General features: G+C 42.0%; 1 protein-coding gene across 8 annotated transcripts; it reads right to left on the bottom strand.

Annotated features, from left to right (window-relative positions):
* Positions 1-27094, bottom strand: P4HA2 (prolyl 4-hydroxylase subunit alpha 2). Of its 8 annotated transcripts, XM_059483554.1 has the most exons (17): positions 27066-27094; positions 25611-25721; positions 19813-19903; positions 18047-18143; positions 16770-16921; positions 15175-15312; positions 14110-14349; positions 12243-12454; positions 11313-11489; positions 7806-7876; positions 7474-7573; positions 6492-6545; positions 4074-4133; positions 3940-4005; positions 1737-1805; positions 1242-1338; positions 1-513 (listed from the first exon to the last, which is right to left on the bottom strand). In XM_059483554.1, exons 3-17 carry the CDS (start codon positions 19892-19894, stop codon positions 443-445), a joined length of 1686 nt encoding a protein of 561 aa, XP_059339537.1. In that variant the 5' UTR covers positions 19895-19903; positions 25611-25721; positions 27066-27094; the 3' UTR covers positions 1-442. The 8 variants fall into 8 exon arrangements, with proteins under 8 accessions (XP_059339537.1, XP_059339529.1, XP_059339534.1 ...); XM_059483546.1 differs by lacking the exon at positions 4074-4133; XM_059483551.1 differs by lacking the exon at positions 3940-4005 and having other exon boundaries at positions 27066-27092.
* Positions 27095-27330: the final 236 nt, after the last annotated feature.

Raw genomic sequence — 27330 nt, 5'->3', positions numbered from 1 at the left:
GAGAATCACTTTATGGAAAGAACATTTATTTTTGCTTTAAAACTTGTGATCCACAGAAATACAATAAAATCAACATGTACACAAAACTTTTTTTAAAAAAAACTTTGGTTCAAAGAAATATTTAACATCTAAATCTGAGGTACAAAAGGCACAAGACCAAGCACCCAAACAAACAGAATTGATCACAGCACTGTTTGCACCACTACTACAGAGGGAGACTGTAGGGAGGAAGGCAGGGAAAATGTGGAAATAACTGCAACCAAAAGACATGAATGTGTACAATGCCATTTACTTTCTTTCACAGGTGTTACATATTTTATTGTTCTTTTGTAGTAAAGTGCCAGGACTCTTGGAGAAAAAGATGGATCATTTCTTAGAAATGAACTGGAACAAACAACAGTAGAAAAGGAGACAGAAACAAAGGTCTGCAGCAGGCTGGAGTTCAATCAACTTCTGTTCTCCCACAAGGTCTTAAGAATTCATTTCCTCTTTCATGAAACCATTTGTTTGAAACTGTGGAAACAGAGAACTGGAATTAGTTATCACCATGTAGCCAGTGTGGATATCATCACAACCTAGATGGATACTTTAGGTAAATCTTTCACATTGGGGATCCATGCTTATACTTCTCTACTCACCCAAGGGAAAACACATAGAAAGATGTAAAAGGCTGGGGAAGAAATGATCTACCCCAATGCACAATTCTGGAGCCAACACTAAGAGAGCAGTGTATTCTGGGGCTTGTGTCACTGACAGTAAGCATCTCTGGCACTCCAGGGACATACCCTGGGGGCTAGGGGATATAGGTATGGGAATAGATGATACAAAGCTTGATAAGCTTTCAGCAGGAAGCAGAAACTCCTGATGTCCAGACACTCCCATTTACCTTACAAGGAGCTCTCATCCTTTTGCAGCTCAAATTATGGGCAGATCTTTGTAGGAATAGACCTGATTCTAGTCAAGTGACAATTCAAGTCATTCTGATGCAGTACACAAACCCAGTGACAGACACTTTGTGCTGTCACTGACGAAAAAAAACTCACTAGAAAAGCTGTAGCTGTACAATGCAGCTGCTGAATACTTCATGAGATCAATGGCAGGAAATTTCACTATGGCCAAATGACTCCAGAAGTTGAAGGGGTGCCCAGGTTATTAAATGCTTTTTTAAGAGGTCAATGTACCCCCAGCTTCACATACATGAGCCTTCCTTCAGGATTTGTTTCAAAATAGGAATTACTTACCCCATTTACACCCTACTAGGACTGGACAAGCTGCATGTCTTGTTCTATAATCCCCCTCACCACTTCTGAAGAGATTGTACCAAAACACTGCTGTTCCCTGAAAAGTGAGATCAGATCTGGATTAGTCACAACCTAGTCAACATAACCAGGTTAAAGTAAGGGGAGGAAGATGCCCATGGATTCAGCTGCAGGCAAGAAATTTAACAGGTCACCATCAACAGCACATGAAAAACTCTTAGTCCTGTTTTAGTACAGCCATGTTCAGGGGACAGAGGAATTCTACTGAACACAAGTTTACTTTGTGAAAAACAGCTGTACAGAGAAACTTGTCACTTCACAAATTACCAACAAAGGGAGATGCCCTTTGGTCTGCAAGATCACTGCAGCTGCAATGAACTGCACTTGTCACATCAGCTGACTGACACAGACTGTGCTGAGGGAGAGCCAGGAAGTGGAGAGAGAAGGAATAAACCCAAACACATCAACAGACTTTACCTTCTTGGGCCATATTGCTGCCCCAAAATCTGGGAAAACTGTAGCTCCTCCAGCTTCTACATCACTCATCTGAGAAAACAAAGTCCACAAACTGTACATTTACAAGGCTTTTTATACAGTCCCACAAGCTATAAATGTCCCAAGGCCTGACATTTCCACTTGCACCTCTACAAGCAGCACTGATGAGGAGGGTGCACTTCAACCAGCACAAACTGCAGAAGAAGCAGTACCTGCTGTTGAAGCATTTTATTGCAGCTAAAGGCTTTTGTGCAGCTTATGTCCATCTGCTCTGTATTTCCTAGATTATGTATCCTCTACTTCAAGTAGCCACTAGAAGTTGTGTACCTGCAATGTTAATAAGCTAATACTCTAGAACAACAGAGAGGACTTCAGAGTTAGCTGGTTTCAAGAATTTCATTCTACTTTATGATCCAATTAGGAAAACAAGTGTCTGTTAAACCACATATTTCCTTGTAAATTGAAACCATGCCTTTGGAACCCATTTTCATAATTTAGTTTATGCATCTTGGTCAACCACTTCAAAAACTACACAAACTATTAGAAAAATCTCTTTCTGCAGTTTCTGTGCTGTTCACCAATAGTCTTATGCAATTTCAAGTGCTTTAGGCAGCTCAAGCTTCAACAGCTACAGCTATGTGACTCTAAACAAAACCATGTATCTTTTATGTTTTACACTTCTACACTGGAATGAATTTAACCCTATTGTATTCATCAGGAACAATGGATTTATTGTAAATTCTAGACTTGACTCAAACCACAAAGTTTCTAGAAATGATCCCATTAAAAACAGAATGTCTTTCCACTGAAATCAGTAAGCTTTGGGTCAGATTCTAATTAAAAGAAACAAATTAGTCAGATCCAACTCCCACCAAATTTAAAAACTACTATTAATACACTCCCCAAATTTAAAAACTACTATTAACACACTCCCCAAATCCCCACAATCTCTATTGTAACTTGGATTTCTGTTTATAGGAAATGTTGTTACCACTCTGGTGTCCTCCTGCTTGGTCCAATAAAAGGACCATCAGATGCCACAGGTGCACAGGTTTTTGCCCATTCCAGGTAGAAAGCGTGTGCATGCAGCCTTGCAAGTTAATACACGTCTTAGCCAAAAATGACTCTTTTTAGTAAGGCTGGTGGTACATGTATGATGTGTAATGAGTTCTGTATTGGACAAACAAAGGCAAAGTGCCTTTGACCATGTACAACTGGCAGAGATGTGAATTGTTCCTTCTAAATCAAAGCTCATCCAAAATTCCAAGAAGCAAACAAAATATTGACTCAATTTAAAATTTCTTTGCAGCAGAATATTTCACAGTTACTCCAATTCTTGTTTTGAAGATTATATCCCTCCCGACTATACCAAGTTGAAAGTGTTTCTGATTCTGTTTTGACCTTTGTATTTCACTCTCAAATATGTTATCAGCCAACAAATTAAAATTTCTATGATAAAATATTTAAACTATATCACTAAAATCTTAAACACAGAACATGAGGTGATCCTAAAGATATAGTGGGTACAGGTTGATAGATAAAATAGTGTCAGAAGACTACTGTGAAAACAAGGCCACTATTCCCAGTGGCAGCTGTTTAGGATTCCAGTGTACATGGTCTGTAGGCTGCATAATGCATGCAACTAATGAATCTTTCAAATCTACACTGTAACCTAGTTGCACCAAGTCTGTCAGCTCTGCCTGCCTTTGTTCGTTAAAGCAGCACCTGTGCTGAGCAACTGAGCAACTCTGGCTTTGCCACACAGCTGAGGAAGAGGATCACAGACCACAACATCACGTGCTGTCAAACAGTGGTGGAAAAATATGACTGTCTCACATGAAGTGGCTGCTAGTCAAGTTCTCCAAAAGCACACCACATGAGTGCCCCACCTAGTTCCCTCTCAGAATTAAGCCAAAGTCTCCTTTCCCCCACGGAATCCACTTAGGTAAAAGATTCCATAGCAGAGTGACCGAAAGGAGAAGATGGGTCCTGTATTCAAATTTTCTGCTCTGACGTTAAATACCACCAAAATTCTATCAATTCAGATGGGACAGCACCTGATGCTGCAGGAATAATGAAATCCCTACTGCCAGATGCCAGGAAATCTCTACAAATAACAACTGCACAAGCTTTAAAGAGATGCTGCTGAAGTTACACTCAATGCATAAAGGATCATCATACTTACATAGTTTAAAAAAGTGGCCACACGATTTCCAGTCCCTAACCGCTTGAAAGCATCTGGCTCATCTTTCTATAAAATTAAATGAGAATAACTGCAAATTTCCAGCTCCCAGACAGCAGACACACAGAGGTACTTACATAGTTAAGAAACGTCGCTAGCCTATTTCCTTCCGATTTGAGTGTGCTGTCAAAGGGTCGCTGCAACAGACAACAACTTTAACCCAGGTTCCCAACACAGCTACCCACGTGCAGCTCTGCGGAGATCCTCAAGCCCAATTTAAAGAGTTGGAACAGGAAGGGGATAAGTGATACAGGGAAATGTTAAAGCCATCACAAGTTGCAGCCAGGGTGCACAGCTGCATGCACAGAGCACTGGGATGTGACAAGGAGAAGTTGCACTGAACAGTTCTGGAGGGAGAATGGAAGCACTGATTTCAGGGCCTGTGGCACAGATGTTATCCCAGTAAGGTCAACAACAGGCCATTATTGTTCTGGGCACTGATCCAAAGTCAACAACTGACATGAATACAAAAAAATTAATCTTCAGTGGGCTTTAGATAACAGTCTTGTAAATGTAACAACTCAAAGAAATACTATAATGAGAAGAGCAAATGCATGTTTTGACAGCAGACAGAACTATAGAGTAGTTTCAGGTGGTTGCCTGTCTAGGACTAAAGACCACATCAAAAAGATCAAATTGTCTTTAGTCTGTAAAAGACATTGAGTTTCATTTGTTGAAGTTGAGATCATACTGGTGCCAGTGTAGAAGCAGAAAGAACATCCAGAATACCAGTGTCTTTCCTTCAAAAAAAAATGAAATTAGAAATTTATTTACATTGCTAATAGTCAGGAAGTCATTCCAGTCAGGAGACATCCAGCTGCATTTTTACACATAAAAGCAGTTATGTTCAACATTTAAAGAAAACAATAAATCAGTATTGAAAAAGAAACAGCAGGGAAAACCACAGTGACCATGTCTAATTTGTTGTAGTTCAATCTGCTTGGAGCATGTTTTAATGAACAAGTGGTCTTTCCTGAAATGTGTTCACAAAAACCCCAAACTTGCATATGCAAATCCCATCCAAAAAAGCCAACATAAGAACACAGATACAGAAAACTCCCTGGTTACTGCCACTGCTGTGGAACCCAGGTCCAACTATGAATTTCTGAACTTTAACAGCAAAAATCTAACTTGAACAACCAATAAAATCTTCAAGTTGTAGTAGGCAGCTACTGAAGTGCCTCTATTTGAGAACTGCAAGGGAATAAAAAGCTTCAAGGCTGATCAGAAGCTGGGGAGACACAGCAGCACCTCTATTTCAACACAAAGTCTGTGATCCACAGAGAGCCTGCAGGACCAGACCAGAACTCAGGCAACCTCTGCAAGTGCCTTGCCTCAGCTGACAAATGCAGCCAAGGTTATGTTCCAAGTGGAGCTCTGCTCCAGCTCCTAATCCAAAAGTAAAGTCCACAGTGGCCAATTTGATGCCTGAGGTCCTTGAGTTCAAAGGATTTGAAGAGAATTTAAGAACACTTGCTCAACTCAGGAAACTAAGCAGACTTGAAGTTAAGAGGAAAATTCTCAGAATGGGCCAAAGCTAATGAATACAAACTTCCATAGTGTTAAAACTTGGAATTTTTTTATTTTTTAAACAGTGCTAAGTTGGGAGGCTTCAATTCTGCACTCAATTATTGGGTTGTATACTCTGGCTGCAGCAATCCCTCCTACCAGGTAAAACACTGGGACAATCTGAATTTGCCAGATCCCACTGAAATACCACGGAAACCAAGGCATCACATGGATTTTATATTTGAAGTTAACAGTCACCACAGCTCCTCAGTATGCTTAGCACAGCCATGAACTTGTTGAGGGTCATTATTAACAATCTGCTCTTCTTTTCTCCCACAGCAAAGCAGAGCTGTTCTTTGCCAGGCAGAGCCCTCTAGTGCCTCGTGAAGACCCAGCACCAGCACCTGTTCATGCAACCTGCGCTGGAGCACTGCCCTCAAAACCAACCCAGGGAACTCTTTTCAGATCCCAGTGCTGCAGCCACTCTCAGGGGTCTGCCAGAAGGGCTGTACAACCCATGAGGATTTCCATAATGTTTACTTTTCAGGAGGAAAGTGGAAGGATATTGCCTCCTCAGTCAGCTCCTGCAAAATGCTTTAAAGCACCCAGCAAAGCAGGGTTTGGACAACATCACTGCACTCAGAAGCCTAATGGAACAAGGCAGACTCAAAACCCAGGGCTTGCAGACCTCAGTTTACAAATAAAACAATGCAAAGAGCACATTCAAGTGCTGCATGACTGTTTTAGAGTCTCTGTACTGTGTAAGGAATCAAGGTCCCAAAGTAAGCAGGGAGGTTTGTTCATAATTCTTTTGAACCTGCAGCATCAGAGAAAGCAGTGCAAAGGCTTTTCAGGATTCATAATTCATCCATGAAACAGGGCTACATATTAAATGCTCTAAAAGAAAACACCTCCAAAATTTCTCTCAGACCAAACTGCTCCCTCCTCCCCACCCCATTAAGAAATAATTGCAAGTGTGATCTTACCCTGGAAAAATCAAAGTGTGGCTCGTACTGCCCTCCCATTCCATAGTTGGCAACCTACAGCATGGAAGAAGGAAGCACATAAATATGTACTGAACTGCAAGTGAGTGCTGCAGAACAGCACTTGCTCTCAGAAATCCAAAGCAGGCTCTGAGAAACAGCACTTTGTGGCAAGATGATTATCTAGAGTACACTGGATTTATTTTTAGATTGCCGGAACTGAGGTACACAGATGAGAAACAACTTGAGTGCTTTTTCCCTTTTGTAGCTTGAGGGTTTGTACTTATCACTACAACAGCTTGTTTAACATTCAGCAGCAATAGTTCCACCACATTTTTAATTCCTTCCTCTGAAGGAAAGGCAGATCAAAGTGTGCAACTCCCTGGGAGTTCAGTCTAGGGGACAGAACTGGACTCTGTGCCACTCATGTATGATCTGTTACAAACTAATGCCTCTCCAGTGTCACAGAAAATTAACTTAAAAGCACCTCTTCCCTCACTTTATAATCAAATAACACGCCTTAGTTACCCTGAGGCTGTACTTAACGTGTCTCTCAGACCACTACACAATTACCTGGTTTCTATGGATAGCCTGTAATCGAGAGTATTTCTATCAAGCTCTGAAACAGGAATTCAAGGAGCATGGAGGAAGAGAAACAGTGAATAGACTAACATACAGCTATTCTGGCAGTGCTGTACTACTGGCACTCTTCTTCCCAACAGCCATCCAAAGATCAGAATTCATATCAGACTATAGCAAAAAATACTTAGGTCTTAGAAACATTGAACTAGGACAGAAAATAAGCTTTTGCAAACTTGAAAAATAAGCTGCAGGCACTTCCCTCAGAACAAACTGATAAATATCAGATTTCTGCATTAAGTTTTCTTATATTGCTTTGGTCTCTCCACCCTTCTCTGCTTGGCACACACAGAAAACATCTGTCTGCACCATTCCACCTTAACCAGGGTGAAGCCAGTGCACCAACCTGCAAGAGCTCAGCTGTTTCCACTGTTAACCCTGTGATCTGCTGCATTCGCTGGTTCACCTTGGCCACAACAGGATCATCATCCTCCTCTAACCACGAGCTAAGGGAAGGACAGCAACACATGATTTTACAATACCAATCACCACATCCCATTTCCCAAAGCAGAAGGATTCTCCTGCCCTTTGTCAGATGGCTAAAAGAGCCATTTTCCATGCATTTGTTGGGGAAGCTTTGGTTACATGCAAAGCAGTTCAGGTTTTCAGACATAGGAGGCAGCAAACAACAGCTGTTAAACACAAAAACCTTAAAGCTCAGCCCTTGCCTCTGCTTACCTCTTGGATACCCTGTAGCTGGCCACTGTAAGGACACCAGTTTTGGGATCACGTACTGTGGCTCGTGCCAGCTGTGCCAAAAAAAATCCCAAGGGGGAAGAAATACATCAGCTACAGGAGAGAAAATTTCTCACATCTTACCAAAAGCAACACCTGATTTGTCCAAATTCAGTAACTCACTGGATAAAAGAGCTTCAACCGAGAATATGATCTGACTTCATGCTAAAACAACACATGCAGAATCACAAGTACAATCCATCACCTGTATTTGACCCTGGAAAAAGAGTCTGAGGGACTGCCCAAGCCATGATATTGATTAAATCCATGAGTTGCTTGCTTAACAGGTTTTGAAGGCACTTTTTTAAACAGCTGAAGTCAATATTAGCAAGAGGGAACAACAACAAAAGTTAACAACATATGAAGTCCAAGTTCCTGGCAAAGAGAAAATCATTGGATAGTCCATGAACTTAATCAGCCTGCTCCTCATATTGATTAAAACTCCAACCTCATTCTCAGATGTAAAATAACAAGTGAAAACTTTTACAGAGCAAGTTACAAACTATGGGACAAGCAAACCCCCAGTAGTAGAAAACTCCCAAATACAACTCTCAACATTTCCATGCTTAAATTTTCCAGCTGAGAGATGCCTGGAACATCCAGCTCTGATGAAGGTAACTCTGCAAAAGCACAGCACACCTAGACATTTTAAACAGTCAGTATCATGACATGTAGGCCATATGACCAGATCTGTAGGGAAAAAAAAATGGAACTTGGCAAAACTGATAGTTTGCTGTGGTGTCAGAGTGACAGATGACTGCTAACAATACACCAGCTCACTTTGGTTTCATTCTTGCAGCTGAGAACAAGAACTGGGATACTCTTTTCTTTGACTGTAAACTAAGACCACATTTAAATTTAACTCCTGCTAACCACACACACTCTAAATCATACCTCTTTCCTTCCACTTAATTATAGGTCATAGAAGGCCTTTTTATTTGCCTCTTCTTCAGGGAATGCAGTCATTATTTCCTTCATTTTTCCTCAAATAAGTCTCCAGCCAGCTTTACACTACTTGTCAGCTGTCTTGTCCCTATACAAGAGTTCTTGGCTCAGCTGTTGCTGTAATTCTGACTCACTGTTATTTTGTTCCAGATTTTGCCTGTGTAAATTATAACAGAAGAGCCAGACTGACTGGATGTTGTTCTTCACTGGTACAGTGAAGCATAGCTTTGGGGATATATATTTTGCTTCCCAGACTTTTCATTCTGATGCCATTTTCAAGCTTGTACATGCTTGCTTGATTTCTGCACCTAGCATATGATATAAATAAATCAGAACTCAAATAAGCCTGACTGCTTTGATATTATTTCCTATCTGCTCTGACAGATAGTCATTTAAGACACCCAATCTACGTCTCAGTTGGTACAAGCAACTGATAAATGTGAGGCTTCCTCTCTCAGGGTGGAGAAATCAGCCTTGTAAGAGGCATTTGCTTTCCAAAACCATCATAACACCCTTCAGAAAATTGGTCAGAAGCTTCACTGACTGTTTCAGAGTCTGTTTAGTTTAGCAATCTGTGTTGTTATTTCCTTCTGAAATTCTGCACTGCTGAAACCCTGTAGCATGAGCTCAGATATTTATGCCTCCCCACTTCATGCCATGTTCTTGCCTGTTCAGACATTCCTGGCTTGCAGGTAAAACTAAGATTTTAGGAATATGTTTCTCATACTATGATGGACCTGCCTCAATGCTATCCACACCAACAGAGCTAAGAATTTTCTTGATCCTCCCCACCCAGTTCTGATGGATTGCCTGAAAAGCTGGATCTACTTTTGGATCTACTTTGTGGAATAACAGTGATTGCATTTTGCAAAACAAGCATAAAAAGCAACTCAACTGCAGCTACTCCCAATCACATACAGATGTTCTTTCTCTACAAAAAGTATTGGCAAGTGTAAACTGCAGATAATGCTTAAGTGCTTGGACTCAAAAGTAAAATTGTCTTGCAAATGCATTTTAGAATAAACAAAGTGGTCACCTTTCTGAGCCTAAAATAAAATAACACTTCACAGTTCTGTCTGAAAGCTTCCATGATTCCCAACTAAAATTTCCAGGCTAAAATTAAGCTGTATTTATTAAGGACCATCTCACCACAGGACTTGCATTTTCCATTCTTTCAGTAGTAGTGCAGAATTTAAAGTTACTCCAGCAGCTGAAGTTTAGAACAAACAACTCATAAAGAAATGGTTGCTTTTTTAAAATTGACAATTTTCATCTGAATCTTAAGGCTATAGTATTTATCTACTCTTCTAGGGACTGACTGCAGTTCTACACTACACAGATTACATGAAAAATTCCTCTAACATTAGTAATATATGCAAAATTCAGAGACCAAGCATTAAGACTTTCCATAAAACTCTGAATAAAAAACAGCAGTCTTTAGACAGTGCTTTTATTTGATAAAATAGATTAAGTGATATGCTCTATGTGAATACTTCCATTTTATCTGAAGCTCTTGAAGTTTTCTACTATGATGTAATAGGAAAAATTCTCCATTTAAGGAGGTGAGATCCCTCACTGAGACAGGAGTGTTCAGCCAACATTTCCCTAGCTGGCTGATAGTCATAGAAGACCAGCTTCACAAACATCCCAAATCATTAATCATCTGGGGAAGCATCAGTTTCTCAATCTGTTTCTAACTATTTATGCTTACATTTAGAAATACAGAAAGCTAAGTCTTCACTAGAATTTTTGTACCATATTTCACATGGTAGCCTGAAGAGTGCTAAAATGAACCACTCCTCTATAAGCAAATATTTGTTGTTTTACATTCTGCTCAGACCTGACAGAAAATCTATGGGGGCGTCTACTACTATCACACTGCCATACTACTTTTTGCTAGAAAGGTGACAGAAAATTCCACCTCCAGAAAAACCAGATAATTACTAGCTTTGCATGAGGTAGCTGTCACCAGAACTCATATCATGAGTAACAAGAAACATCTATGGTTTAGAATAGAAGCAGTGGATTCCAGGATACACAAACAAACAAAAAAAACCCGAACAAACCCAAACCTCTAGGTATTATTCTAGCACAACTTACATTTTTATCTTTCCACTTCTCTTGAGATTTGGGGGTTTTAAATATCATTTAAGTTTGGCTCCGGTTCAAAAGGCAGATTCAAGACACATTGCACACCTACTCCCATCATTTTAAGTCAGCCATTTATCTTTTCAAGTCTAGTCTCTAATTTCTTAAAGCTTTCTAAGCCATTTAGTGAGAACTTTGCATAATTAAGTGCAACAATGTATAAGTACCTTTAGGAGCCTGGGCTTTATGGTCCTACATCACCAGGCAGTTTCAAAATCTTTCCCTTTAGGCTCACAGCTGCAGTGTACCATCTGTAGTATGAAACCAGATCTTTCAAATCCTTAGCTTAGTCCTTGCTAATAGAGACTGAAGCATGGAATTGGCAGTTATTAGTGAGATGGAAAAAGGGAAGCTTACCCTTGGCTTAGCTAGTTGTTTAATCTTCTCAATTTCTTCATCAGACATGACATCATAGTATCTCACAATGTGAGGACTGTCCCATTCATCTTCCTCTTTAAAGGGAGCTATCAGCAGATGAGGGTTTCTGTTTCCATCGTGGTACCTACAAAACAGCCTTTTTTGTCTTCGAGGTGTCTGAAACAAAATGCCAAACAAAGCATTGTTTGCTCAAACACTTGAACTTCCAACAGGCAAGGCAAGAAGATGAGCTTCATTCCACACACACTGTAAAAGCCATCAGGTGACCAGAAGATAGAAGAGGTAAACAAGAGCAATTCTGCAATTCACTGCAATTAAAAACAAGATATCCTGCTTCAAATACCACTGAGCAGCATCTGAAATACTCATCTTTAGGGGAATTAAACCATAATAGGTTACAGGTTAAGAACTATGCAAGCAGCGAGCTGTAAAAAAAAAAGTCTGGTTTCCATAATTAAGACTATACAGATGAAATAAATTGCTTCTTTTCCCAGGACTAAGAATTGAAGTGATATTTATTGAGAGGTACTGGAAATCACTTGGTCAAAATAGTCATTCCAGAATACACGTCTAAGATGCAAAAGGGAAGGAATAATGTGATTCCCTGAGTGTGGTAAAGCATAATCAGCTCTCAGGGGAAAAAGCCCTGTATGGCTGACTTTGAAAAAGCTGAGTAGACAGACTGAGGAGAATCAATTTTCAACAACCCTTAAGAGGTACAGCTAAGAGTTGTGTGTAACAGCTGAAGATTGAGAAGTCAAGATGTAAGATACAAATCTCAGCCTGGACAGAAACAAACTTAAATTTTTCTTAAAAAAAGAGCTTCACAGAAGGAAAAAACAACATGTTCCACCAAGCTTGACCACCCTTATGCAAAGGCAGCATCGTCAGGAAATTCTTGTCCCTTACCATTTTCACCCCTTCACCTCGGCACAGGGCCTCGTAGATATCACGCTCAGGCAAGTAGTCCAGAGGCCTCTCATAGGCTCCACTTTGCACCACAGCTTCTGTGCTTGTCACAGTCTTGTTTATTGAATTTTGTTTCTCCTTCTCCTCTCTTTCCTTCTCCAGCAGCTTCTCAAAGTACCGCAGGTTACTGCCCGCTCTCTCATGAGTGCTGTCTTCATTGGGAGAAAACCAGACAGAAATGGTGATTTTTGCAAACTGTTAGGACAAACAAGTCCCTGTATCAAGACAGCAACAATTCTTATCTTCCTAAAGCATTATCAGGCAAACAAAGGCATTGGCTTCAGTCTGCACTGAAAATCCATGCCAGGAAGCTTCTGTCTTTGCAAAGGAGAGCTGCACTAAGGATACAAAAGAATCCTTTCTGGAAGAACCCATAATGAAAATTGTATTCCAAGAAAAATAATACAAAGTTTTTGTTGTTCACATTCCTCCTTTTCTCTCAACTTTTCTGACCAGTTCTACCCAAGATGAGCAGATCAACAGAGTTCATGAGCAGAGACCAAGGTAGCCCACTTGCTGTACCCCTCCTTTCCATGCTGCTCACCCACACTGCACAAGCAGACTTTAGCCAATACTGTGGTGGAGTCCAGCCACAGTCTTCAGTCCCAAACACTTCTCTCAGGCTGGGAAGCTCTGAGCCCACCTACAGCACCCATCTGCAGCTCTAACAGGGTTATATGGGAGGGAGCATCTTTGGACATACTAGTGATTTACTAATGATGTTGGTAAGAATCAATTATTATCATCAATAGACCTTTATCCCAGATAACTAAGAAGGAACAATTCCTTGTTCATCTGTGTTTCTGGATGCTACAACCTACAAGAGATTCTTTCCTTTCTGGCCTTCCCAACTTCACTGTGTTTATCTCACGGAACCAACCCAAAAGCTCACTCCAGTCACCACTCATTAGAGCACAGGGTAATAATGGCCAGATAGGGAAATTGAGCCCAGAGCAGAGGAAGCTGCTGCTTTCAGAAGGGACTGCCAACTGTGTTCCACTGTTTGCTGCTGATCAGGATTTGCATTCTGCTATCAGTGCTAAACCCCTAGAGCTAGATTCAATGCATATTCATATTCTTGTAAATTTTAAATAAAGAATTCTAGTTCTGCAGAAATTAGACTAATAAATATTTTTCAATAGGAAAGTTTCACCCACTCTCAGGATGCTGCTTATATCTAAACAACCAAAGTTCATTAAAAACCCCATCAAATACCTAACACAGGTAATGTTAACTCTAAATGAAGAGGACAGACCTTTCCACTGCAGGAAGTAGGCAAAGCTGGATAGAAAGCTTATTTGCTTAGTCAAGGGAAAACTAAAAACAGTTCAGAAATAAAAAGAGGTTTTAAGAAACTCAGTTTGTTCTGAATATTCAGAAATATTGCAAGATCTCAGGCAAAGTATTCCAGCATCCATGATTACCTGCACTGAGGAATAAAGAGGTACATGTAAAGTTAGTAGGACTTCACAGAAGGTGCAGCACTGCCCATATCTGTGGTAGCCTTGATCTCTACTTGAGACAAGCAAGGCTTTGACCACTGCCAAACAAAGCATCTCAGTACAGTCCAGCAAAGCACACAGGCAGTGAGTGCAGTCAGACACACCAGGGCCTTGGGTAACAACACCATGGACCATAAGACAGCTTGTTAAAGATACTTCATGTATAAATAGACTTTTTTCGAGGACCCACATTTATTAAAGTGATCTGTGAGGATATCCTTTCCAATCACCTCACCAATGTGGATGGGCCATGACTGTTCTCAGCTCTGCTAAAGCAGCTAAAGTAACGTGGTCTTTGCTCTTACCGAGGGATATCAGGCGCCTGGTGAGCTCCATGGCTCTGTGCAAGTCCCCAAACTGGAAAACAGCATAGCTGAGATAATCTAGGATCTCTACTTTGCTGACTGTTGTATCCTCCCCCTCATCATGCTGTTTTAAGGCCTGCTCCATCCAGAGCACAGTGTGGTAATAGTCCCCATCGTTGTAGGCTGTCTTCCCCATGCCAAAGCAGTCACCAACTGTCAGGGAGGATCTATATTTTGTTCCTAAAAACAAAAATACAGCTTTCAGCAATCCACACAAGCACCTTTGCCTTAAATACATGGGATACAATGAGAAGTATCTGTAAACACACACTTTTATCATCCAAAAATGTTTCTAAGAAACAATGCTTTGACAATATTGTAGGTTCAGTACTAAAATGATCACCATCAGAATTAAAGAGTAAACTACCTTAATTTTATTCTAACTCATTCCTTTGGAAACAAAGGGAAGTTAACAGAAGTTACAGTGGTAAGCTACTGTGTTTTCTGCTGTAGACAAAGGAAGAACAGACTAACATTGTAACAGATTTCACCTAAGCTACAGATTAACACCGTTAGATGATCAGAGAAGCCTGACTACATGCTGACTGTGCAGCTTCTCTTTACTATAAATCTGTATTTGTGCATAAGCAAGCTGATGTTGATTTAAACAAACTGAGTGTCCAGTTGACTGCACTGATTTCCAGTTGCTCCAGCTCAGAAGACGCACATGTAAGACTTAAAATTTAGTTAATTATTAATGGCTAGTAATACTTACAACAAATAAAAATATTGTGTCAGCTCATTTACCTACACATCAACAAAGACTATTCAGTTAGTAAACACCATGTTGGTAGCCACCATAACCTGTTTCAGTAGGTGTCACAGCAGCAGCAAACATTAATCAGGACTTTGCTAATAATCAGACATCCCAGTATTTTTTTGAAATTTTCTGAAACATCTGTGGCAAAAACAGTTAACCCTCATTTTATAAAGGACTTTTGGAGAGAGTTTGAGGATGTTACCATTTCCTTCCTATTAAAGCTGAGGAGCCCTTGGTGCACTTACCTGGCAAGTTCCCTCGAGAGAGGGTTTCAGGATCCAGTTTGTAGGTGTCCTGCAGGCGCATCAGAGCCTTCGCCGCTCCGGTCTCGTCTTCTTCAGTTGGAAAAAACTGACGCTGGATTGTAAGATTTGCAATAAAGCCTTTGCAGTAAAAGGGCAGATGTTACTTCCAAAGCTTGAATAAATATCAGCACAAGATTGACACAGAAGAGGAAACATCTGCTCTGGCTTGAGAATTAAGTTTCAAATAATCCAGATTTAAAGCCTCTTATTAGGCTCAAAAGTTACAAACACATTGTTTTCTGTCCCTTTTCAAGAAATACAGCTCACGAGTAAAAAATAAGTAATAAATATCTAAACTCAGTTTTCTTGTGCAACAAAATCACTGATGTACAATGTGAATCTAATGATCTTCATTGTCCTGCAATATCTCTTTCTGACATGAAAACTTAACAGCTTTGATCATATCTCCTGCAATACCCATAGAGACAACTGATGTCAGGTTGTAGTACTAGTCAATGATCTCCAGCTTGGTATTCCAACATCTAAAGCTACAAGAGCTTTTCAAGTCTCAGTTCCAGGGGCAGAGACCCTGATTCAGGATCCCCTCACTAGTACAGGGCCTTACTCAGTGAGAGAATGAAACCTGACAAGTAAACCAGGTGATACTCAGAAATAAAATTAAATGCACTAAGTAAACATGTCAGGGTTACACAGCAGGTTGGTTGGGCAGAAGAGGAAGCCATCAACTGAAGGAAAACAGCCCAACCATTTCTAATCATACAGAAAGCCAAACTGGAAAAAGAAGCATTTAGAAAAAATTAGCGACAGACACATTCAATAGACATGAGTATTTTATTTCCATTTAGGATAACTATTCCAAAAGGCAATAAAAGCCTTGTCTGGAAAAAAACTTTCAAGTACCTAAACTTTAGCATATGCAGAGTAGAAGGGGAAACCATGTGGTGTTCTGCCTGAAAAACACAACCACCTCCTCCTCACTATCCAAGAGTCCAGTAAAAATAAACCTCCACTTAAAAAAGGTATGCAAGCAAATTCAGGCAGACATGTGAAAAAATGATGCAAACCCAAGGATTAGTATTGGAAACATTTGATTTAGAAGGATAGATTTAGAGACAGCAATCATATAGCAATCCTGGTTTTGGCAGACTACAGCATCTGCCAACTCTAACACTGAGGCTGATACAAGTTCCTCCACCAGTTCAATATGGGACTCATTTTGATTCTTAATCCTATTCTCTGATCAACACTGTCAAAAAACAGTGATCATCAAGAGAAGCAGCAGACTGGGAAAGCAAATAAAGCAGTTTGTATACAAGAGAACAATAACACTTAACAGTTACCAGCACAGCTTTAAGCATGTCCCATTCTCCCTTCTTCCCCAAACAAAACAGTTTGAGTCTTGACTAAGACGTGTTCAGTTACAAGTCTCACTCACTTGGGTAATCAGTACATACAAGTCAAGTCCTTAGCTGCTTTTTAAACAAACTTGGCAATAATATTTAAACCACAGCCAAGCTTGTGGTTTTCCAGAACACAAGGCTGCCTCCTGACAGCAGTCCCCTGTAACTCCTCACCATTTGTTGTGTCCTGAAGAACCAGGTTTTCCAATTCCAGCCAGTCAGTATTCAGACGCTTGACAAGCTTGTATGCATTCACAGGGTGTGCCAGGTACCCTTCTGGATCAGAGGCTGATTTGCTGGTCAGTACATCCATCTTTTCAGCCCAGCTGGAATGAGAAGTGTGCACATGATTTAAGAAGGAAGATGTGCATTCATAAATTGTTCTCAGGCATTTATGAATGCACATCTTCCTTCTTAAATCATTCAAATTACACATCTAGATCAAATTATTGCTGCTTTTACTGTCAAAACTGGCTTTCAGCCTTTCAAGTTCACAAGGATAAAGTGGAGGTTTTTTAAATTACAATAGTCTCATTCAAAGGGAAAGTATTTCCCTGCTTAGTATTTTAAACTTCAGCAGGCATGCATCTCAGTTGTAACAAGCCTTAAAAATACCAGTGTATTCACAGACTGAACAGATATTCTCTTTACCAATACTTGAAAAGGATACTGCTTTGCCTCTGAAGGGCAGCTTTTCAGGAAAAGAACATTTTGTGCCTATGTGACCAGAACTCCTACCATTCCACTACTCCATAGCTCTATTCTCATCCTACACTCCCACAGGAAGGTCAGATTGACACATACAGCCTCGAGCTGAGAAGTTTTTTGGAAAGCACAACTCCTCCCAGAGGCACTTGGCTCTTCTGAACCTGGACCTCATGCAGCCTATCCTCCTGTCATACCTTAGCATATATTGCTTTTGGCTAGAGCAGAATTAACAATCTTCCTACATGACACAAAGTATCAGCTGTCAGCAAGGGCCTTTCAAGTGATCCAAGCGATCAGGACAACATCAGAGATGTGCTGCAGCCAGGCTGGCACCTGAAGAGAACAGGGCAGAACTGTCCCTGAGGGCAAAGCCAACACAGGAAGGAACCCAGAGATTTGGTAAATGCCACTGGCACACCTGGCTCCTGTAAGCAGGGCTGGTGGCATGAAACAACAGGCAGCACAGAGCACTGGCACACAGAGGCATTCAGCTCTCATGACAAGACTGACATGACTCTGATGTGTCCTCTTTACAGGAGTCCTGTGATGGTACAAGGACAGGGCAAAGTGGGGAGATCCCACCAGAGCACCATTTCTAAAGAAGTAAATTCTAAGTGACACCTGCGATTATCTACTGAGGAAATACCAACAAGATTTAGCATCAGAGAGTGGTGACAAAGGTGGGGTGTGACTGAACACAAATGAGCCATTTTGTCACCCTTCATTACACAAATCTCCCCTACCTTTTAATCTGAGAGAGCTTTTTCTCTTCTGCTCGGATATATTCCTGTAAAGACTGTACCAAGTCCTTCTCTGCATAAATCAGGTCTGTCATTTGACCTAAAAAGAGTAGGAGCAAATATTCATCAGTCCTAAAAAAGTAACAATTCCCAAGTGCAGAGAAAAGAAACCTTAAATGCTCCAGGGCTATTAAAACCATCACAAACCACAGACAAATTGAGGATGTGCACTTCAATGCCTATACCCCACAAAAGCTATCAGACACACAGGTCTGGCATTCAAATGCTTCAAGGGGCTTTTAAAGTCCCAGCTTCAACAGTTCATGCAGCTTCGCTCTGACCCTTCCTCTGCCTCTGAATTACTTTTAGTACTACAAGTGCAAGCAAGAAAATGAAAAGAAAGGTTTGACACTCATACAGCTATGGAGACAAAGCAACAAAAGATGCAAATGGTTGCCAAAGCATCTGTTCTACATATGGACACAGATTAGGTCACACTAACAAATTGCTAGTGTAACCACTAACATCATTTAAAGTTACAGCTTTACAATATGGGTAACCATGGGAACAGCCTAACATTACACAGAGAGGAATTTCAGACTAATGTTCATAGACTCACACACACTCTCCTGATTAGCATTAGTGGAAATTGCTAACATATCAGTCCTAATTGCTATGACAAACTTGGCTTTTCAAAGCCCAAACTGAAAGAACATTATTAGATTCATAAATGCAACCACAGTTCCAGCATTCCAAAGTAATTATGAATGTGGCATGATTAAGCAGATAGAAGGCAGCAGGATGTGCTGTTTTCAGAGTTAGCAAAGGTTCAGAAATAGGTAAGTGTAAAGAGAAGGTGATCCTTTGTGGAAGCTTTGTATAAAATGCTACTTAACGTAGAAAATCAGAAGCAAATAATACACATGTAGTTAAATATTGTTGAGCCAGCCACAGGGCACGTGAGGAGCTTGGCAGCAGGACTGGCTGAGCAGTTCCACACAGTGGTGCACAACAACCCACCAGGAGCTCTGAGCTCTGCCATTCAGAACCAGCTCCACTGACTCAAAGAACATTCTGGAGAACAGCCAGTGGCAGTTAATCAGCCTCTAATGCCCTTATGGAGTGCAAGTCCCCAAACTGTTCAACAGGAAAATGTTACAGCAATTAACAGCAGAAAACTCAGTTTGTGCTCATTTGAAGCTCTACCACAATCATACATTATTGGATCCTATTAGAACACAGGAACTAATTTGTCATAAAAATCAAATTATTTTACAGATTTAGTACAATGCAAGTTCTTTAGGATTTAGTCAGGCCTAGCAAAACACACAATGTAAGGGAGTTACTGATTTTTCCTTCTGACACCTAACTTCAGCTTTTTGAGAAGACAGGACATTTTGGCTGCTGGGGAAAAAGAAAAACTTCACATATTTACCACTTAAACTATTTTCATAACTCAAATTCAGGAGACTAAGCTTTCTAGCATAAGGTGGTGTGCTCTGTTTAAAATGACAACAGATACACAAACCCTAATAGAACACAGAGCCCATCCTATTTTACTGACAGAGGCCCCAGAGAAACTTGGATCATGCTGGTCAGTGTTCCAAGTCAGCCAACTGCAAACAAATTGCACTGAGGCTGCAGAAGAGCAGCTTTTCCTAATAGAGAGTGTTGGCCAGGGCCACATTTAGAAAAGCATATGCTTCAGATGATAACTTCAGCAATCACAATAACCACATCACATCATCATGCACTGATTCTTCCCACACCTATGGAGGTGAAGAACTCTGCCTCTGCGTGCCAGATCAGGAAAACACAAGGGAAGAACATCAACTGCAGCCAGGGCTTCATCTTCCAGATCTGTTAAAAATTAAAAGGAAAAGGAGGAATAAAAATAATTAACTTATTTGTGAGAAACAAGCCAAAGCATTAACCTTTATCTTCAGTCATTTTAACCTCATGCAAATTATTTAGACACTCCAAATTTTAATTAGTAAAGCTTGAAAAAACTCTTCTTCAACCATAGGAGCTGTTACTTAACAGTATCAAATGCTATCTTGCATACTCTTTGGGATTTACATGGGAGACACTGGAAAGCCCACATGAGAAAAGGGAAACTATATACACATTGTCCACTGAGAGTGAGAAAAAGCTCTTTTGCAAGAGCAGTTCAGCACCTTCCATGTCAGACATAACTAGAGCTGGAAAATATGAGATCCACAAATTATATTCCAATAATAATAAAAGTCTAAATTAAATGGGTTTATAGCGTTCTATAAAACTCAGTTATTTAAAAACTGTCTAGAAACACAAATATTGAGAAAGCCAAATAGAGAAATAGAACATTTTGTAGTGTAGAAGTGGCAGCAATGGCTGGAAAAGTTAGAAGCGAAATTTCAAGTTCTGCTTATTCAAGATGCATTATCTCAGCATACTGGCCTCTGGGCACAGCCCTTATAACTCCTGTATTTCAAAGGCTGTGCCAGTTTAGAAACCCAGCCCCAGAGATGGATGTTGAAAGCAGATTGTTCCACTTCCAAAAGCACAGCCTGAGGGGTATGGGAGGAGAGCCAGTGTGAGCAGATGGGTCAAGAGAAGCAAGGGATGCAAGGGGCACACAGAAGAGCCCCTGGGAGCCCTGATGACCAGAACACCTTCCCCAGGGGCTCTGTGAGCAGCACTGCACTGGGATCATTCGCAGCTCACCCCAGAGCTGCCTGCCCAGCAAGCAGGAACAGCCCCCAGTGGCAGCCTCATGCAGGAGCACTGCTGCTCAAACTGGAGCTCCTGGCACAGCCCTGCACAGTGTCACCAGGGAGGTGACAACTCCCCACCTCAGCTCAGTTATTGCTTTTTCCTGCTCAATGTAACTGGGCAAACTGGTAGCTCAAAATTACCACATGCAACCCAGTAACTTGAAATACAGTAAAAATGCAACTGTTGGGGACAAAATGGAATCAACTTGAGAAAGGGGAATGGAAGGGAAAAATGAAAGAAAAATACATGGAGTGTCCTGAAATTTCAAGCAATGTAGCAAATAGGAAGGACTCAAGGTAATTCTGCATTAACTCTTGTTCCCTTGGGCTCCACACATCTGCCTCCAAAAGATGAAATACCCACAAGGCAAAAGATGAAAAATGAATATTTCTTTTTTTCAGTCCCACAGCACAACTGAAACTCTCACCCTCAGCTGGGCTCACCAGTGCCACAGAAACAAAGACCAAACACATCCTCAGTGACACCACCACCACTAAAAACATCAGGAATAGCTCTGTCCTCTGTTGTGTATTATCACAAGACAAGATGATTATTTTTAAATTATTCTTTTGATTACTTTACAAGACTACACAAGGAATCAGAATCATTCACCACAACAGTCTGCAAGCATGAGTAAGCAGGAAAATGTCTCACAGTATCATAAAAAGTCTTCTCCTTTCCCTCTTTTGTTTCTCACCCTCCTGCAAACCACATATTCCCCAACTGCTTGTTGAAGTTAGTTAAGAACTAGTACATGGGTAATCTGAGAAATGAATAAAGCTGAGTGAACAGTGCCATGCAGAGGTCTGCCAACATTGCAAGCCACAGTAAGTGATGTAGCAGAAAGCACAGCAAGTCAAGTGCACTTGGGAAGTACATTAATTTGGATATATTAAGCCTCATCTGTCCATCTGAATAGTCTGCCATCATTTAATGGAGTGGGTTTTTGGATGCACAACATAAAGCCTGGGAGAACAATTACAAGTGAATATTCCAGTTAAAACAACTGTACACTTTGCTGCACCTCCTCACCATGTTCTCCCATGGCTGAGGAAATCTGCCAAGAAGTACTACAGCTACCAGCTTGTCTTCATAGCAGATCTGCAACAGCTTTACCATCCTACTCAGCTTTACTTGAGTCAATAAACAGAGACCTCAGTAAAAAGAGAAAGCAGCTCTTGCTCAGACAAGCAGGACACCTGGCTGCAGGGTTGGCAGATGGTTTGTACATTCTTTTGACAGCTGTTACTGGGAAAACCAGCACAAATAATGAATTACAGGAGGCTGAATAACCACAGGCTTGGCTGGCAGGAGCGTGTGTGCACAGCAACACGTACCTGTGCCCACCCCACTCAGCTGAAAGGAGGGCAAGAGGGCAGAAGGGGCATGAGCAGCTCATGCCTCAATAAAGGAGCCAAATGTTTGTAAAGCAGTGTGTTTTATTCAAACAGAAATGCCAAACAAGCCTTTGTATAACAAACACTGCCTACATTTCTGGCTTTTCTTTTGTGGGTTTTGGGTTTTCTTACTTCTTTACAGTACAAGACCTCAGTGAATCATTACTCCTATGGAAAGAGTGCTGTCAGGCCCAGGGAACACTGGCAGAGGGAAAAAAGTCCTAGACAAAATACACAAGGATGGAAATTTTCTCCACAGGTTAGACTGAATTTTTTATTAAATAAGCTTTCTGAAAACCTCATAAGCAACAAGATATAAAAATAGACTTGACCTATTAAAGGGGAATTGCTTGCATATCTACCATGGTTCTCAGTTTCTCATTCACTCTGAATTCCATATCTAGTCACAGGGAGCATAGGCCAAAAGGGAGCACTTTTTCCAGGTCAGAAGAGGAAACAAATACCTCTTACATCCAGTGCCTTCAGGACTCAACTTCTGATCACACTGATATGCCATGGTCTCCCTTATGCACCAAAGTACAAGAGAACTCCACTTCCTGACAGCCTAACTAAAAACAGGGACAAAAAAGCAAGTCCTTCACCCAGCTCCAAATTTGCACAGACTTCTCATGCAGGAAAATTAAGTGGAACCAACATAAGACCAGTCTGTACAACATAAAGAACACAAGTCATAGCCTTTATTGTGGTAAATTAGACCAGAGTGTTACTTGTACTCATGTGAACACTTTTTGATCACATTAACAGCAGAAGAACAAACAGTGTCCTTCCACTCCTCAGGTAAAGGTGGCAGCACTGTCTCTGCCATGGGGCTTCTTTAGGGGAGCTGGGGAACTGGGGTGCAATCTAACTGCTCCAAACTGCTACCAGCAAAGTCACCTCTTCTTCCAAAGACTAGCTGGGGAAAATTTTTTCCGAGCACACACAGCAATGGTTTCTTCTAAGCCGTTAATGCAGAGTACTGCTCTCTGCTTACAGACCCAGAACCTGCTGCAGAGGAATAAAGCTTGGGAGACAAAGTAACATAACCAGATACTGTCAACATCTGATTAGGATACCATTTTTCTGAGCTACTGGAATACAGCATGCAAGCTGATGACACAAGGAAGGGTTACAGCCTGTCTCCTCTTCTGTGCTTGTCTGTGCTGTTAAAGACACCTGGGAAACCACTCTTAAAGCAGCTCCTTCCATTTAAGTACCAACAAGCAAATCACAATTCAAGATCACCCCAGGCCACTGATGAGCTCTTGGTGCATGTCACCATCATATTTTCTGAGAAAATCCCCTTGCCCAGGATTTTTCTCCTGGGAAGCTGAAAAGCCTCAGAGAAAAAGGAAAACAATATTATCTCATTTGCTTCTCCTGTGTTTTGCTGCTTTGGAATGTGGTTTGGACACTGTTTACCAACAGGTGCATGTTTCATTGGTTTTATGTGAATTGTTTTTACTTAATGACCAATCACCACCAGCTGTGTCAGGGCTCTGGAAAGAGTCACAAGTTTTCATTATTATCTTTGTAGCCCTCTGCCTGTATCCCTGCTCTATTCTTTAGTATAGTTTTTGTATAGTATTCTTTAATATAACATCATAAAATAATAAATTAGTCGAAAATACCACAGGTGCACACAAAGTTGAGGCTCTGAAATTTGGTCAATACTGAAACAGCAATTTGAGGTTGGACTGTTGGATGAGACAGATCTGTCTGGGGCTCCTCCAAATGCCACTGCTTTCCACCCCATCCTCTTGCTTGGAGGCACCCCAAGGGGTGCTTTCAGACGCACTGAACTGGGGCTGCAGATGGCTTCATCCCTTTCCTCTCCACAAACAAAGGAGCTTCACAAGGAGGCATTAAGCTGCTATCAGTTAATGCTATAAATGGCTATAAATAAGGTTAATGATATCCAAGTAGAAAATTATACAAACCAAACCTGCAAGGCTGCTTATTTGTTAAGAGCCAAAAGATAGGCTTAATTACAAACAGGTTTTCAAGATGATGCCAAGGAGGAGCCTCTCAATATCAAGAAAGGCAGCCATAAAACCATTCACATGTAGCAGTATTTCAAGTCTTGCAGATTTGCCCAGCACATGATAGCAGCTATAAAACATTTAAAAAGTTATTAAATACTAAGGAAGGAAAACCTATACCATTGGCTAAAGACTTTGAACCAAGTAATTCAAAGCTGCAATTCATTATCCACATGAACTCAGATGCACCAGTGTACAATCCAGCCCCTTCCTCCAGAGCACACTTGTTTTACTGCTTGAAGCAGCCTATACCAACATCACTGCCTTTCTTTACAAAGCATTTTAATATGCATCTAAAACCAATTATAATTACCTAGCAAAACCAGCAATGTGATTGCCTTGTGCTTCTCAAGGCAAGCCAAAAGAAAATGAGGAAAAGCTGTTTATTTGCAAGCATTAACAAGGACACAGCACAGTCATGCAAAACTGCTGGCATTTCTTTTAACATAAAATAAATTATAACCACCTTAGAAGCCATAATCATCCTGATTACCTCCCAGTAAAATTTTAAAGCTATAACAAAACATTTCTTCCACACTCCAGTAGAGAACAAAACTGATGCAAGTCTAAGGCACAGCAAATCCTCTTGAATCTTACTCTGCAAGCTCTGCCTTTATAAAGCAGCCTGGAGTCAAATCCCACAGTGTTGGTGAGACAAAAAGACCCCGGGCTTTTTCCACTACAGCTTATTTTTTTAGCATTAATATCTAGACTGCATTTTACTGTGCAAAGGCCATAACTTTAGTATATAATCATACTTAACATAACTTGGAATAACTTATCATTTGCCATATAAAGCATTAAAAGTATTTGTTCAGAAATAAGAGGAGTTATTTTCATATTAAAAAGGTCTGCTGTCAGTGAACTGTTTCTTTCAATTCAATTTAATTAAAATCAGGCATTATCTCAGAGGTTGATTCTGTTCTAACATCCCCCTAGAACATGCCTGCTTCCACACTCCATGTTCTCACATTTCTGACATATAGAAAACCATGCACAAAAATCAGAACTAGTCATAGGAAATATCTATGTTTACAGCTTGCTTCTTTGGAAGTTTGCCAACGCATACAGCATGGAAATTATAAACAGATTGGATTCCTGACTTAAACCTCCAGTGAAAAATTTCTTATGCTTACTGGTAAACCCAGCTCCCTCTGCTGTTACTTTCTTTGAAGTATGTAATTCCTGCACTGCTTCCCAAAGTATGATTAGTCATATTAAAAAATGAATCCCAAGAAATTATGGCATTAGCAGGAGGCCACATTCTTGTCTGTTAGTGTCACAGCAGTGCCAATTTACCAATGCAGAATAACGTTCTACTTGTGAAATATGAATGGCAGTTATTGATTGCTACATATATTCACAACATACCTGTGGGATTATTTCCAAGTCCTTAATGCCAGAAAGATGAAATATTACCCTGGTAAAGATGGCCACAGCAGCCTTCCAGCTCCACTCCACTCTCACAGGGCACCTATAAAGCTAAAGCACAAGAGGTTTTGTTACAAAAATGTCTGCTGGGGAACATTACTTTAATACTGAGGAAAAGGGATGATTATTGGCTGGAAACACCAAACATCACAAAGTCAGACAGTCCCAAAAATAGCCTTTATTTACATATCCTCTCTCCTCCTGGCTTCCAGGTTACAAGGACATTCTTTGCTTCCTGAAATAAAATTACTCCTGTCTAGTCAAAGGTATGTTTTGCCATGTTACGACCCACCAAGCTGCTGTGCCCCAGCTGAGCTGTGGTAACACTTAAGTAGTGCCTTCAGTTTTCACACCAGCTGCTCTCCCCTGCCTTTGCTCAGCCTCTTCCACCGAGGCTTCGGTCGCTGCATCGCACAGGTCACACACAGCTGCCTGTGCTCTCCTGGCTTGTCCCCAGCTCAGCTGCACAACTGTCCAGGGACAGGCTTTTTTTGGTAAACAAAGCTCAGAGTAATATAAAATGAGACGTGAGCAGAACAAGTGGGGTTTGAACACCTCTACGAAGCTCAAGCCACGGCTTGCTCTGTGTGAGCCTGTGGCAGGCAGGGAACACGCACAGCCAGTTAACGCAGCTGGCAGAGTCAGCTGGCAGTGATTTACCCGGGAATGCCAGTCCTATCAAACCCAAACAGCGCGGAGAAGGGCAACAAGCTCTTGCACTGTTTTAGCGATGACAGCTCTAACACGCTTACAGAGACGCGGGATGTTTTGTGATACCGCCATCCCCCCGAGCCCGGCCCGCGGGGACCGCCGGCCCCAGAAGCGGAGCCAGGACCCCGGAGAGGATCGAACCGCGTCTCGCCAGGGCTGAGCAGCCTGCAACGCGATCGGACCGCGCTCAGGGCTCCGGCAGCGGGACCCCCGTGAGTCCCGGGGGGCTGCGGCAGCGGGCACGGCGTGCTGCGGGCTCCGGCCGTACCTGTGCCCTCAGCCCTGCCCCGCTCGCCCCAGCGCGGGCTCTACCTGTACCTGTGCCCTCAGCGCGGGCTCCGGCCGTACCTGTGCCCCAACCCTCAGCGCGGGCTCCGGCCGTACCTGTGCCCCAACCCTCAGCGCGGGCTCCGGCCGTACCTGTGCCCCAACCCTCAGCGCGGGCTCCGGCCGTACCTGTGCCCCAACCCTCAGCGCGGGCTCCGGCCGTACCTGTGCCCCAACCCTCAGCGCGGGCTCCGGCCATACCTGTGCCCCAACCCTCAGCGCGGGCTCCGGCCATACTTGTGCCCTCAACAGGGACTCCGGCCGTACCGGTGCCCTCAGCCCTGCCCCGCTCGCCTCAGCGCGGGCTCCGGCCGTACCGGTGCCCTCAGCCCTGCCCGCTCGCCCAGCCCCGCTCACCGTGCAGCCGCCGCTCCCGCCGCCCGTTCTAGAAGCGCCCCGGCCCTTCCAGCCCCACCTCCCGCCGGCCCCGCCCCTCTCGGACGGCCCCCCCGCCCGAAGCCCCACCCCCCGCCGTAATGCCGCGAGTAGCGGCGCCCCAGTAGCGCCGCCCGGGCTGTGCCGGGGTCTCGCAGCGGCTGTTCCGCGGTGCAGAGCGGATCCAGAGGGAACCCAAACACCGCTATAGCCCCCGCTCCATCCCTGGAGCAGCCCGCCTGGCTCT

The sequence above is a fragment of the Ammospiza nelsoni genome, chromosome 16 (genome assembly GCF_027579445.1).
Source record: "Ammospiza nelsoni isolate bAmmNel1 chromosome 16, bAmmNel1.pri, whole genome shotgun sequence".
In the NCBI taxonomy this organism is placed as follows: Eukaryota; Metazoa; Chordata; class Aves; order Passeriformes; family Passerellidae; genus Ammospiza; species Ammospiza nelsoni.
Note: the sequence above shows the minus strand (reverse complement) of the source record. Positions and strands in the feature narration are given on the sequence as shown.

What these genes read in the sequence shown, in the direction of transcription:
- P4HA2 (XM_059483554.1), bottom strand. Translation starts at nt 19,894, where the DNA reads ATGAAGCCCTGGCTGCAGTTGATGTTCTTCCCTTGTGTTTTCCTGATC. An exon ending in AAGCTCTCTCAGATTAAAAG is followed by an intron (nt 16,922 to 18,046) that starts GTAGGGGAGATT and finishes TTCTCATTCCAG; the next exon opens with CTGGGCTGAAAAGATGGATG. An exon ending in TAGCGACGTTTCTTAACTAT is followed by an intron (nt 4,006 to 4,073) that starts GTAAGTACCTCT and finishes TTAATTTTATAG; the next exon opens with AAAGATGAGCCAGATGCTTT.